The sequence below is a fragment of the Peromyscus californicus genome, unplaced genomic scaffold (genome assembly GCF_007827085.1).
Source record: "Peromyscus californicus insignis strain IS unplaced genomic scaffold, ASM782708v3 Scaffold_17__1_contigs__length_78620276, whole genome shotgun sequence".
NCBI classification, from domain to species: Eukaryota; Metazoa; Chordata; class Mammalia; order Rodentia; family Cricetidae; genus Peromyscus; species Peromyscus californicus.
This window is the reverse complement of record NW_026294469.1, coordinates 5,595,557-5,609,316: the sequence shown is the minus strand read 5'-3', so window position 1 is coordinate 5,609,316 and position 13,760 is coordinate 5,595,557. Positions and strand designations below refer to the sequence as shown.

General features: G+C 44.7%; 1 protein-coding gene across 6 annotated transcripts in view; it reads left to right on the top strand.

Annotated features, from left to right (window-relative positions):
* The first annotated feature begins 1,056 nt into the window (after positions 1-1,056).
* Ss18 (SS18 subunit of BAF chromatin remodeling complex) overlaps positions 1,057-13,760 on the top strand; it is a 67,079-nt gene continuing 54,375 nt past the window's right edge. For 2 of the 6 annotated variants that reach the window (XM_052741584.1, XM_052741582.1), the window contains exons 1-2: positions 1,057-1,197; positions 4,735-4,811. In XM_052741584.1, coding sequence (XP_052597544.1) covers positions 1,129-1,197; positions 4,735-4,811 — 146 coding nt within the window. In that variant the 5' untranslated portion in view covers positions 1,057-1,128. Of the gene's footprint in view, positions 1,198-1,469; positions 2,255-4,734; positions 4,812-7,596; positions 7,700-13,760 lie in introns of those variants that run through there. The other 4 variants (XM_052741581.1, XM_052741579.1, XM_052741580.1 and 1 more) reach the window with 3 other exon arrangements.

The window sequence follows — 13,760 nt, the reverse complement described above, 5'->3', positions numbered from 1 at the left end:
TAATTGTTAAACTTTACATATATGCGTATTTGTTTTTGTTGTCTTTCCTATAACAGCATAATGTCCTTGAGAGATTCCTGTCCAGCTGTTCATTTCTACCACCGGTACTTCCACACAGCAGGGCAGACACCCAGAACCGCTGAGTGAATTAAACTGACCTGTGAAATTTATCTGTAACATTAACAAATACGTTTGTTTTTCACTTTATTAGTAATTTAGGCACGAATTTTGGAGCATCGCTGAATGAGAAACACAGCATATTAACCTTCCTTTTCTGTGCTCGGGAAGTCTAAGCTTGCAGAATTAATCCGCAGCAGTGTGTTCCTTTATTAATTTGCAGCTGTTGGTTTTATTCCCCTCACACTGACTTGAAGCCTGGCAGCTTGGGCCTAATTAACAAGCACTAAGTATTTAACTGGAAAAGAGGGTGCCTTTTCATAGCTTCGTTTCAAAGGCTCTAAGTCAGATCAAGTGATCCACAAGTGTGGGAAGGCTCCATCCCTAGGTAAGCTGCGGTCCGGTTCCTTTCAACTTGGCGAGCGTGCGAGCGACTCCGAGGTGCGCACGTGGAGCGCAGGAGCCATTTAAACCAGCGAATCCGCGTTCTCGGTGCTGACCCGGCAGACGCTCCCGACTCCCGGCTGTCCTTTTTCCCTCTCAGCGGCGGCCCGGGCGACTCAGGACAGCCATCTCTTGCCCGGAGGGTCGCGGGCGCAGTTGGGGACAGTTTGGCGGGCGGGCCCCGCGTTTCCTGTGACAGCGCGGCCGGGCCGCTCCCTCCCGCGGCGGCGGGACCATTTCCTGAGCGTCGGGGCGGAGGCGGCCGGCGAGGCGCTACCATCGGCGCGCGGGCGCGGGGGTGCGGCCGGACAGCCTTCAGGGACAGACGGGCGGGCGCCGGCGGGGCGCGGGGCTCGAGCCTCAGCGGCCTCGAGCAGCTCTCCGGACGCCTCGCTGGGAGCTGCCGCTCCGCGCAGGGCGCGACTCGGCCGGCGATGCGCGCGGCCCCGGAGCACCGTCCCCCGCCGCGCGCGGCGAGGTGGGCCTGCCCGGGAGGCGGGCGTCGGGCCCCCAGCTCCGCGGCCCCCGGAGCGCTCCGGACTCGCCGATCGCGGGCTCGGTGGCAACATGTCTGTGGCGTTCGCGGCCCCGAGGCAGCGGGGCAAAGGGGAGATCACGCCCGCCGCCATCCAGAAGGTGAGCCCGGAGAGGCGCCCGAGCGCGCGCCGAGGCGGGGTGGCGTTGCGGGGGGAGCGGCCGGGCGGTGGTGGGGGCGGGCGCCGGGAAGCCGGCGGAGCCCTTTGGCGCCTGCTCTGCCCGCACAAAAGCGCCGGCAACCGCCGCCGGACCTCCCCGCGGGCCCGGTGTGCTCGGCGGGGCGGCGCGGGGCCGGGAGAGGAGCGGCCCGCGGGACTCCGGCGTCGCCCCGCCCCGCCCCGCCGGGACCCCACTCGCGGAAGCCGGAGCCCGGAGTGCTGCGCCGCAAACTCCGCGGAGTTGAGGCCCTCCCGGGAGAACTTGGGAACCTTCCGCAGAGGCTCGGGGCAGGCGAGGAAGGAGCCAGTGGGCACGGGGCTGCCCCAGAGGAGCACCCGGGGATCCGCTCGCGTCTGCCTCCGGTCGATGCGCCTGAGCGCGGGGCAGGCGCTGGGGTTCGGGAGGGCGAGCCTGCCCCTCGCCGGCCGGCCCGAGTGGGCCGTCTCCGGCCGTCTCCACCGACGGGCGGGCGGTTTGCATTAAGTCAGGGTAGAAGCGCTGGGAGCTGAGAGTGCCACCCCAGTCGCCGCTCTGGGACTGCCAACTGGGGACACAAAGGTTCTTTATTATCCTCCGAGCCTGTGTCTAAGAGCAAGGCACTCTTCTAGATCTCGGTGTGGTAGACTTTGAAAAGTCGCTTGCTAAGTTGAGCAGTTTGCCTTGAGTGTTTCTGTCTTGTCCCCTGCCTTGGAGCAAGGTTGAGGAGACAAAGTCAACTTGTAGTACCAGTCGGGGCACCCTTGCAGACCTGTGGGTTGATGGCCATCCGTTTCTGTTTACTGTCAGGGTCTTTGTAGTGTGGCGTTTGACATCTGCCCAACTGTTGCTTTATTTTCTTTGAAGAAACCCGCCTGGCAGCGCCTGGAAACGCAGTTGCTTTCTCTAGTGGTAACCTGGAGAACAACTTCCTTTACACACGTGCAGAAAGCATGTTTCTGAAGGGATTCGCGCTTTCTTTTTGAACTCTAGAAAACGTCTGTCGTTTTCCTTTTTCTCGGTAGAGTTCTTTCTTCTATGTCTTAATTGTTTATCGTGAGTGATCTAGTAGATGTTAACTGGTTATTTTTCATTCTCAGATGAGAAGTGAAAAATGGATTAAATCTTTTTATAGTTTGTGTGTGTGTGTGTGTGTGTGTGTGTGTGTGTGTGTGTGTGTGTGTGTGTATCATGTGCATGCAGTGCCTGGGGAGGTCAGAAGAAACATTAGATTCCCTTGAATTGGAGTTAACAGCCAGTTATGAGTCGCATTGTGTGGGTGCTGGGAACCAAACCCAGGTCTTCAGCAAGAACATTAAATGCTCTTGTCCTTTGGGCCATCTCTCCAGCCCCTAAGGTGTATTCCAGTTTAGTTTTGTTTACAGTGTCAGACCTTGGTATTAGACAGGAAACAGACAGATGGTTGGGGTTGTTTAATGTGCCATGCATTCCTTGGTTTGAGTATTGAATTGATGGCACTCAGGAGGCAGATGAATCTCCAGATTTAAGGCCAGCCTGGTCTACATAGTGAGTTCCAAGACTGCCAGAGCTGTTATAAAGAGAAATCCTGTCTCAAAACCAAACAAACAGAAAGAATATTCTTGGTATCTATCTAGTGATCTTTTTAAGAAGTACACCTTAGAGAAGATGGTGGTTTGGGTGGTGTTGCCTGGTCATTCACTGAATCACGAAAGGTGGGTTCGGGATCAGCATTACCCTAATCTAAGCTCCTTCAAACTCAGATGGTGTGCTAGGGACAGCATGCTGGCACTAAACCGTCTTCTATAGGTCCCTTTGTTTAGTACCATTGTCATACATGAATTATTTAGCCTTCAAAACCAAGGTTGCTTAGATTGTTGTCAGACGATAAAATGATAATTTATGTATCTTATGTTTTTTAAGCATTCTGAGAGATACCTAATTGTATATTATAAACTCAAATTTTATTAAATATTATAAATGTATAACTATCGTTATGTTATGTGCTATTTTGTGTTGCCTGGTCATTCACTGAATCACGAAAGGTGGGTTCGGGATCAGCATTACCCTAATCTAAGCTCCTTCAAACTCAGATGGTGTGCTAGGGACAGCATGCTGGCACTAAACCGTCTTCTATAGGTCCCTTTGTTTAGTACCATTGTCATACATGAATTATTTAGCCTTCAAAACCAAGGTTGCTTAGATTGTTGTCAGACGATAAAATGATAATTTATGTATCTTATGTTTTTTAAGCATTCTGAGAGATACCTAATTGTATATTATAAACTCAAATTTTATTAAATATTATAAATGTATAACTATCGTTATGTTATGTGCTATTTTAGAGAGTCGCAAATCTATACAGTTAGAAAAGAAGGTAGCCTGTTTGTTATGTCAAGTTCCTGGGCATCCATATTCATGTGTTTGTTTCAGTCTGGGTAAGGACAGATTTTTTTTTTCCTTCATACTACAAAGCATTAGAATGTTCCAAAACCAATTGAGACTTAACTTTCAGCTAGTTGAAACTATAGTTACAGATAGCACAGACAATTAAATGTTGTATATTAAAAAAAAAGGGGGGCCTGGGGGATGGTTCAGTGGGGTTCAAGGAGAGAACTATGCCACAGAGTTATCCTCTAATCTCACATGCACTTTGGCACGTGTGTGTGTGTGTGTGTGTGTGTGTGTGTGTGTGTTAGAGTGCTAGCGTGAGAGCGAGAGAAAGGAGAGAGAGCACACTCACTCACTAATGCTAAATAAAACAGGTCAAAAGAAACACCAATTTTCCCTTCTGGGTTTCAAGGAGAGTAATTGGAATAGGGTAAATAGAGTATTAAACATAATTGATTAAATGTGATATCATTCCAGATATACAAAGTAGAGATTTTTATGTGTGTGTCACAAGGTATAATCTGTATATTAACAGAAGACCCCAGTAGGTTCAGTTTCCATGTAGATGTGACATTTCTAGAAAAATCCAAATTACAAAAATCAGCTGCTGCAGAATTATGTATATGAATCATGGCTAGCATATTTTTATAAGTATTTACACATTTTAGCAGTAGTGAAATATTTTAACTAAGTTAGTTCAATCTCATGATTTCTTTTTTTTTTTTTGGTTTTTCGAGACAGGGTTTCTCTGTGTAGCTTTGCGCCTTTTCCTGGAACTCACTTGGTAGCCCAGACTGGCCTCGAACTCACAGAGAGCCGCCTGGCTCTGCCTCCCGAGTGCTGGGATTAAAGGCGTGCGCCACCACTGCCCGGCTCAATCTCATGATTTCTTATTACTGTGAACTTTGAAATATTTTTGTAGCAGCAGGTAGAAACATTAACACAAAATAATTGAAGAGGGTGTTTTCCCTGTTCGCTTGGATGATTTTGCAATCTGTAATGATGGCTTTGAGGAAACTGTATTTGTTAAGTATGTAGTATTCATAAATATCGTCTGTCTTCAGACCTCTTGGTCATTTATCTTACTTGATGCGCACTGATTTACAATAAGCTTTTTCTGTTTTATTTTAGATGCTGGATGAAAACAACCATCTTATTCAGTGTATAATGGACTATCAGAACAAAGGGAAGACATCAGAGTGCTCTCAGTAAGACCCACAGGAAGCTCCTTGTATTTGGGTGGTGGGGTTTTTACTTGTCTTTTGAATAACAGTTTTAAATTTTATTTGTGGAGTTGTGTACTGTCACCTGAATTGGTTTGAGGAAATTTTCATCTTCCCAAAGAGAAACACCTGTCTATTAGCCATCATTGGGAATTTTTTTTTGTTTTTTTTTTTTGTTATTTTGAGGCAGGGTTTCTCTGTGTAGCCTTGGCTGCCCTGGAACTCACTCTGTAGATCAGGCTGGCCTTGAATTAGAGATCTGCCTGCCTCTGCCTCCCATCTATTAGTGTAGACTTGAACTATTGGGACCTTTTGTGTAAATGGATTCCAACCATGTAGGGTCTGTTTTGATTGACTTCTCCCGCTGCCCCTGTACTTTTTGAATAGTGTCTCATGAAGCCCAGGTTGCCGTCAAACTCCTGATCCCTGTCTCTGCCTCTCAAGTGCACATCAAGAGGGTGATCCAAACACCCCAGCTCTGATTGACTTTTTTCCACACAAAAAGGCGTGATGTTTTCAAGGTTGATTGATACTGGCACATGTACTGGTGCTTCCTTATAATGCCAAATGATCTTCCATTGTACTCTGTCATTTGGGTTGTTTCCAGTTTTCTGTTCATGATACTCCTCTGAATTCATATGACTGTTTTTTCTTGATTCTTTTACAAAAGAAAAGCCCTTTGTGGTGGGAGGTAGGTGTCTTTTTTTTCCCTCTGTTTTTTACCCTATAGTATAAAATAATGACTTTGAACTTGTACAGAGCCTCATCTGTAGAAAAGTAAAATCTTAGCTTGGTGGTGGTGGCACACACCTTTAATCCCAGCACACAGGGGGCAGAGGCAGGCCTAGTTAACAGCAAGTTCCAGGACTGCCAGATATACACAGAGAAACCCTGTCTTGAAAAACAAACAAACAAAAACCCCAAAAACAAAAAAGAAAAGAAAAAAAGAAATAAACTCTTCATGTATGTACTGTATTTAGTTACTTCTAAATACTGAGAGAGCAAAACTTTATGTTGTAGAGAACTGGCTGTCATTTACAAGGGCCAAACTTTGTCTTTACAATGATCTCTCTGAAGTGACTGGTAGATCCTAATAGACTCAGATTTGAAGGTAGGCATGGCCCAGAACCCCAGCACCTTCAAGGCTATGGCAGGTGAATGATAAATTCCTGAGCCACACCTCAGGACCCTGTCTTATTTTTATTTTTGTTTTTTTGAGACAGGGTTTCTTTGTGTAGCTTTGCGCCTTTCCTGGAACTCACTCTGTAGCCCAGGCTGGCCTCGAACTCACAGAGATCCACCTGGCTCTGCCTCCCAAGTGCTGGGATTAAAAGTGTGTGCCACCACTGCCTGGTTTAGGACCCTGTCTTAAGACAACAACCATACAACCCCAAAACAGAAGATTGGATGTGGTGGAATTGCCTATTTTGTCAAGCATTCATTCAGAGCAGCAGTGTCCAGCAGACATGTAAATACAAGTCACATTTTCTAGTAGACGCCGTAAACAAAAAAGAAGTGACATGAATGTGCTTTACTTAGTTCATTATTTATAAAGTACGGTCACCTTGATGCATAACTTAGATCAAAGCATTGAGAGAGCTCACACTCCATTCCCGTCCTGAGTTGTGGGTAGTGTTTCGAATCAGGACCAGATGTACCGTTTCACTGTGTCCAGTGGCTGCTGCCCTGGAGAACATGGCTTTAGAATGTTTCACTCAACCCTGTTTTAGGGCCCATCCTTTCCTAGCGGTCTCATTGGCCTGCTCTGGGGGACGGTCCCAGCAACCAGGTGACTGGCTTTTCCGTCTTTGTTGGGCTCTTTCCCTCCAGTGATTCACTCACCTCTGGATTTTAGGTCTCTTTCCCTTTGTTTAAATTGATTTTAAAATAAAAATCTCATGTTCAGTATTATAAAAATGTGATAGTTACCTCTTAATTCCCACTGTCTTGTTTCCTTCTCTCTGTATTTATGTCAATACACATATAGATTATGCTGTTCTAGTGTTTATAGAAGTCATCTTTTCCCCTCTTTCTTTCTTAGTTTGGATCTTGTCTCTGTTTGGCAAGTGCTATCCCCACTGAGTGAATGTCCATCCAGTCCTAGGCTGCATTTCTTAAATGGATTACTAGGTCAGAGACCATGCTAAATTGCCAGACTATCCTGCCAAAAATGTCCTTGCTTTACTTCAGTCCTGTGCTGGTGTTCACTGCCAGCAGTAGATATTGGCCATCTTTTACAAAATTCTGTATATCTGATTGGTAAAAACTACGAGTTTTTAAATGAATGCTCCTTTCCAGACATTTCCTACTTAGTGAAAAGGGCTCAATGATGGTAATAGAAATTACTGTATGTCCTTACTGAAGTTCTTCAGCTGGTAACAGATTAGCCCAATAGCTTTTTATTACATCGACATTTGAGACTGATTGCAGATATGATTCGCTCACTGTTAGTAGCCCAAGTTTTCCCTCAAGTTGGGCATGTATTCTTCTTACATTGCCTGAGTATAAATTATTGAAGTGACTAGTGCAGTACGTCATCTCCAGCGTTTTCAGGCTTTTAGTGTGTTCTTTTCAGATCCCAATGTGGGTCAAATTTTGCCTTTAATGGGTATGTCTTGTGGTATGCTTTAATCTGCAACTGCTCCTCAGACTCAATGCTTCATGGTGTTGATGTTGCAGAATGCACTCACTCTGTGGAATGTCCTCATTTAAGACCCAATTTACGTTTCTGCAGAATGAAGTTCACATGTGCCCTATGGCATTAGTGTCACATTGTGAAGTGACGCCCTCTTGACTGTCCTCCCTGGTTGTTCAGTACTGGTGGTGGCTTTGATCCGCTTCCTAAGCTGGCGCCCGCTGTTCTCTCCACCAGGGTTAGTATTTTCTCTTTTGTAATTCAAGTGCATAACACTAGGCAGACACCTTGAAACACACACGTACCTTTTCTTCAATCCACTGATTTTAGTATCCACTAATTGTACTGAAAGTTTTCCTGTGCCCACAGCCGCTCAGACCCAAATGAACACACAGAGGCTTGTATTAATTACAAACTGTATGGCCTACTGGCTCAGGCTTTTTACCAGCTAGACCTTACATCTTAAATTAACTTATTTCTATAAATCTATACTGTGCCATGTGGCTCGTGGCTTACAGGTATCTTTACATCTTGCTTCTCATGGGGTGGCTGGCACCATCTCCTCTGTTCTGCCTTTCTCCTTCCTCCTCTCTAGTTAGAATGTCCCACCTAACCCTGTTCTGCCTCACCATTGGCCAAACAGCTTTATCAACCAATCAGAGCAACATTTTCACAGCATACAAAAAGACATTCTCCCATCAACTAATGAATTTTGCACAATGGTTGTTACTGTTGTGGTTGTCAAATGATGACCAGCTCCATCACTCCTCCTAAACTTATTTGGAATTCTGCTGTGAGAAAGTCATCTTTTACCCCTTCCCTTCATTCATTATTTCGGATTTTTATACTTAAATGGATTTGTACATCCTACTGTATTCTCTGTCTTATGTTCTACTCTGATACTTTGTTTTGTTTCTCGGGTTGTTCTAGATCTGACTACTGGGAGCTTTTCTGTCTGCTTCTTGACATCTTTCAATTTTTTCCTTCCTTTCCCTCCCTCTCTCCCTCCTTCCTTTATTCATTTATTGAGACAGGGTTTCACTCTGTAGCCCTGGCTGTCCTGGAACTCACTCTGTAGACCATACTGGCCTTGAACTCACCGAGATCCCCCTGCCTCTGCCTTCTGAGTGCTGGGAGTAAAGGTGTGCACCACCACTACCTTTCTCTGTTATTTTTTGAGCATTTTATTTTCCTGTACTATGAAGTGTTTTAGTTTTGCCTTGTATTTTTCTTTGTACAAACCCGGAATCATCCATTTTTCATAAGACCAGATTGGCGGTTGTTTTGTTTAAATATATAGGCTGAAATGTAGAAACCAAATTATTGTTACCAGATTGTCTTGTTTCCTAATCACTTCCACATTTTGCATTTTGTATGACCATTTCCATTTACATATTTTGTTTCTTTAATAAATTTTGTCTGTATATATTTGAAATTTCATTTTTAAAAAGCAGTGGGTCTATTTCTGTGGTTTGGCTGTGGATCGTACATAATCCTCAGCTGTGAGGTCACCCCTGAAGCCAGGCGTGGAGGCGCTAGTGGAGGGATTGTTTCTCACCTGAGGCGTTTAAGCACCTGTTAGAGCTGAAGGGTTTTGTGGTGTAGGACAGGTTTTGTTTTCATGTGTGACCAGTGTTGCGGATAGCGAGGTGTTCCAGCTGTTGCAGCTGTTCCAGCTGTTGCAGCTGTTGCGGTCTGAATCAGTAGTGGTTGATACTGTTTACAGCTTTGTCATCTATGTGTGTGGAGAGAGATAGATCCACTACTTTTTAAAAATAAAATTTCAGATACATACAGACAAAATTTATTGAAGAATCAAAGTATATAAATCCCCTCTTCCTCTGCACGTCAGGATAGACCTCGTAGAAATTTCTCGTCTCTTATTTGATGCACCTGGGACTTAGATTGATTTAAAGTAGAAACTTAAATTTTGCACTTTCTAATGAATTTTATAACTCTCATCTTTAATTAAGGGGACTTTGCTATGTCACTTAGGGTTGCCCCGAATTCTAGGGTTTGGAATTTTACACTTTTCAAGTTCATATGTTCTTTCACAATTTCATACCTATACATAATGACTCTGATGATATTCTCCCCCATTATGCTCTCATTATCCCTGTCTACCGAACCCTACTTCCCAGCAGGTCCCCCTGCTTTCATGTCGTGTGTGTGTGTGTGTGTGTGTGTGTGTGTGTGTGTGTGTGTGTATTCGTTCTGTTTCAGCCTCAGAAGAGCTTGATCAATAGGTCTAAGCTGCCGGCCCTGCTTTGATGGGTTTACCTTTGCTTCGACTCTTCTTTTTTTATTTTTATTTTTATTTTGCAATACAATTCAGTTCTACATATCAGCCACGGATTCCCTTGTTCTCCCCCCTCCCGCCCCCCTCACTTCCCCCCAGCCCATCCCCCATTCCCACCTCCTCCAGGACAAAGCCTCCCCCGCGGACTGAGATCAACCTGGTAGACTGAGTCCAGGCAGGTGCTTTGACTCTTCTTTTGGTATTCATTCTTTCTCAAGTTGTCAGTGCAGTTTGAATAAAGAAAAAAATCTCTTGCTCTCAGCATATGCTCCTGTCCCTCATGGTGGACGTGAAACGAAAATGTAGAGATACAGTAAATGCCAACTATCTGGGAATTGATAGTCTGACTTTGATTAAATATTTCCTTTGAATACAATTTCTTAGATTAAAAATAGCTTACTTCCGCCGTGGGTGAGAGAGGATCTCTTGAGGCCCCACCCTCTCTAGGGCTATGGGCAGTTAGTGGTGCTGGGAAACCTCAGCAGGGAGGTGCCGAGTTCTGTTCCTCAGTGGTGTAACACTGGCAAGCTGCCCACACACACATAAGAGAAGCTGATTTGACTGGATGGCTTATATCTGTAATTCCATCACACTGAAGGCTGAGGCAGGAGGATTGCCATAAGTTCAAGGCCAGCCTAGACTATATAATGAGACCTTGTCTCAAAAAAAGTAAACCAAACAAACCCTTACTGAGTTCTGACCATTAACAGTATATGTCTTGTAAAAAAGAAAAGAAAAGAAAAGAAAACAAATACGTTTAAAACAAGACAACAAATACATCCTTGCCAACAGATTCCCGTGGTGATTCTCTCCTCTCTGTGGCTCTGGCCGTCGTCACCAGGAGACTGACATTGACCTGTGTCATTCTCTGTGTCAGGGGTCTGAAGCACCGTGTGCAAGGCTCACAGTCCTCACGTGTGCTAATGCATACTTGGGACATTGCTTCCTTCTGTGTGGTTTGAATATTTCTAAATCAGTCCAGACTTCGCTTTAGTCAGCAGCCTCGTTTGGGTATTTTAGGATGGGTACAACTATATTTCAGAGTGCTTTATAATTTTAATGCATATAATTAGTATTTGTCATCATGTAGTGGAATTTTAGTTTAAATTACTGCTTATCAAGGTTACTTTTATCCTGTAAACTATAGCACCATCCAATAAATGTGCTGTTTAAAGTTATTTTTAAATTAAACCTAAGCTTTTCAGATTATTTTTTTTTTTTAAATTTATTTTAATTTATTTTGCAATACAATTCAGTTCTACATATCGGTCACGGATTCCCTTGTTCTCCCCCCTCCCGTCCCCCTCACCTTCCCCCCAACGCCCCCCCCCCCCCTATTCCCATCTCCTCCAGGGCAAAGCCTTCCCCACAGACTGAGGTCAACCTGGTAGACTCAGTCCAGGTAGGTCTAGTCCCCTCCTCCCAGGCCAAGCCAAACAATCCTGCATAGGCCCCAGGTTTCAAACAGCCAACTCATGCAATGAGCACAAGATCTGGTCCCACTGCCTGGATGCCTCCCAAACAGATCAAGCCAATCAACTGTCTCACCCATTCGGAGGGCCTGATCCAGTGTGGACCCCTCAGCCATTGGTTCATAGTTCATGTGTTTCCATTCATTTGGCTATTTGTCCCTGTGCTTTATCCAACCTTGGTCTCAACAATTCTCACTCATATAAACCCTCCTCATTCTCGTTGATTGGACTCCCAGAGATCCACCCAGGGCCTAGTCATGGATCTCTGCATCCAGATCCCTCAGTAGTTGGATGAGGTTTCTAGCACAACAATTAGGGTGTTTGGCCATCCCATCACCAGAGTAGGTCAGTTCGGGCTGTCTCTCGACCATTGCCGGCAGTCTGTTGTGTGGGTATCTTTGTGGATTTCTGTGGGCCTCTCTAGCACTTTGCTTCTTCCTGTTCTCATGTGGTCTTCATTTACCATGGTCTCCTATTCCTTGTTCTCCCTCTCTGTTGTTGATCCAGCTGGGATCTCCCGCTCCCCCAAGCTCTCTTTCCCTCGACCCTCGCCTTTCATTACCCCCACTCATGTCCAGGCTGTTCATGTAGATCTCATTCCATTTCTCTGTCATTGGGCGATCCCTGTGTCTTTCTTGGGGTCCTGTTTTCCGGGTAGCCTCCCTGGCATCATGAGGTTTGCAGACAAATGGATGGATCTAGAAAAAATCATCCTGAGTGAGGTAACCCAGACTCAGAAAGACAAACATGGTATGTACTCACTCATAGCGGGATACTAGACATGAAACAAGGATGAATTGTCAGCTACTCACATCACCAGGGAGGCTACCCGGAAAACAGATTATTTTTAATTAATAAACTTAGGACTGGTTATTTTGCCTTATGCAAGGTACTGTATTGTGGCTTTTAGTGGTGTCTTTGGAAGCTGGGCTCTCTTTTAATCGTGATCATAAACATTTGTCTATATATCTGTCAGAACTTGTTAGGACCATACAATCATCATACAAGATTTTGATGGATCTGGTAACTTCGGCTGGCTTTCAGCAGTTACTATGGTCAGATAGAAGATGTTGAATATGTTTGCTAATCTCCCATTAGCTTGTTTATTCAGCTTCCTGTGTTAACAAGGTATAGTTACATTTAAAGATGGGGACACCATAAAAGGCACTGTCAGCTAGTGTTGTCGTAGTGTAAACATTGCAGAGCACCCTGCACAGGCTGACAGGGCATGGGGCTGCTCAGCAGGGTGTGGGGTATTGTGGGAGCTGGGTGCTCCACGGTTGACTAAATGTAGAAGAGCGCAGACTCATTAGGATTGCAGGGACAAGTGGAATGGTATTTATAGACTAGAAAGTGAAATGTCTCAGGAAATGTTTCTATTTTCATTCTGTAGTCTGAGCTGAGTTCTGATTCTCCTGTGGTTTTTGTTGTTTTGTTTTTTAATTCCATTTTAGGCGACTTACATACAAACTCAGAAAAGAATGTGAAAATATATAAATAACCAAGTTTTTGTTAATCATTTTTGATACTTGTTTTTTTTTCTTAGAATAAACTTTCTGATGAATATTCCTTATTTTTCTTACTGAAGTTTTACTCCACAGAGTTTCCGTTACCCTGGACTAGAAAATTGAGAGCCTGTCTCAAAAACCAAAAGCAAAACAACAAAAAAATATAAACCACAACTAAAACTTGCTTTTGCCCACCTTCTTATGTTAGGAAAAGGAGATGTAGGCCGTAGGGTGCGTTGGAATGGAGTCTCTGGTACTGTGTTGTCTCTGGTCTTTGTGGTGGTTCTAAGGGGTGTCTTATTTGGGGGAGATTGGTATTGAAGTATCATGTTGTGGCAGAGAGTATGTGTGCATAGACGTGAGACAGAATGATAGGACAAATGCTAGAAAAGACTATTTGGAAATCTGGAAGAGAGTTGTAAAAGGCTTCCCCTCCACCCATTCCTGAAACTTTCCTGAAAATTTAAAATAAGTTCAAATTAATTAAAAGTTAGATTTGATGTTGAGCACAATTGGGTAAATATCTTGAAAATTTAACTGAGCTATATTTGTGTATAGATAAAGCTGCAAGGAGCTTTAAAGGCCTGCTCTAACTCCTGTTAGATTAAGCATGGGACACTTGGTGACTTTCTGATGCTGACTAGGGCTAATCAGCATAATAACTAAGCTTTGTTGTGGTCACGTGTGCCATGACGTAGTTGGTAGTCCCTAGAAAGCTCACTCTTGAGGATCATACAACATACGAAAACTCAGAGAAGAAAAGGGAGGATTTCAATGTGTAGTCGTTGAAATAAGTGTGTGTCCCGATTAGAAGTGGCAGCTTGGGCCTGCTAGCTTGCTCAGCAGGTGAAGGTGCTTACATCACCAAGCCTGGCTTCAGCTTGACCCCCAGGATCCGCATGGTGGAGAGAGAGAAGCAACTCTGGTTACAACTCAGGGCCCTTATACTGCTCCCACCACCATGAAGAAAGAAAGATGTTCTTGAGGGCTGACCATGGTGGCACACTTCTTTAATCCCAG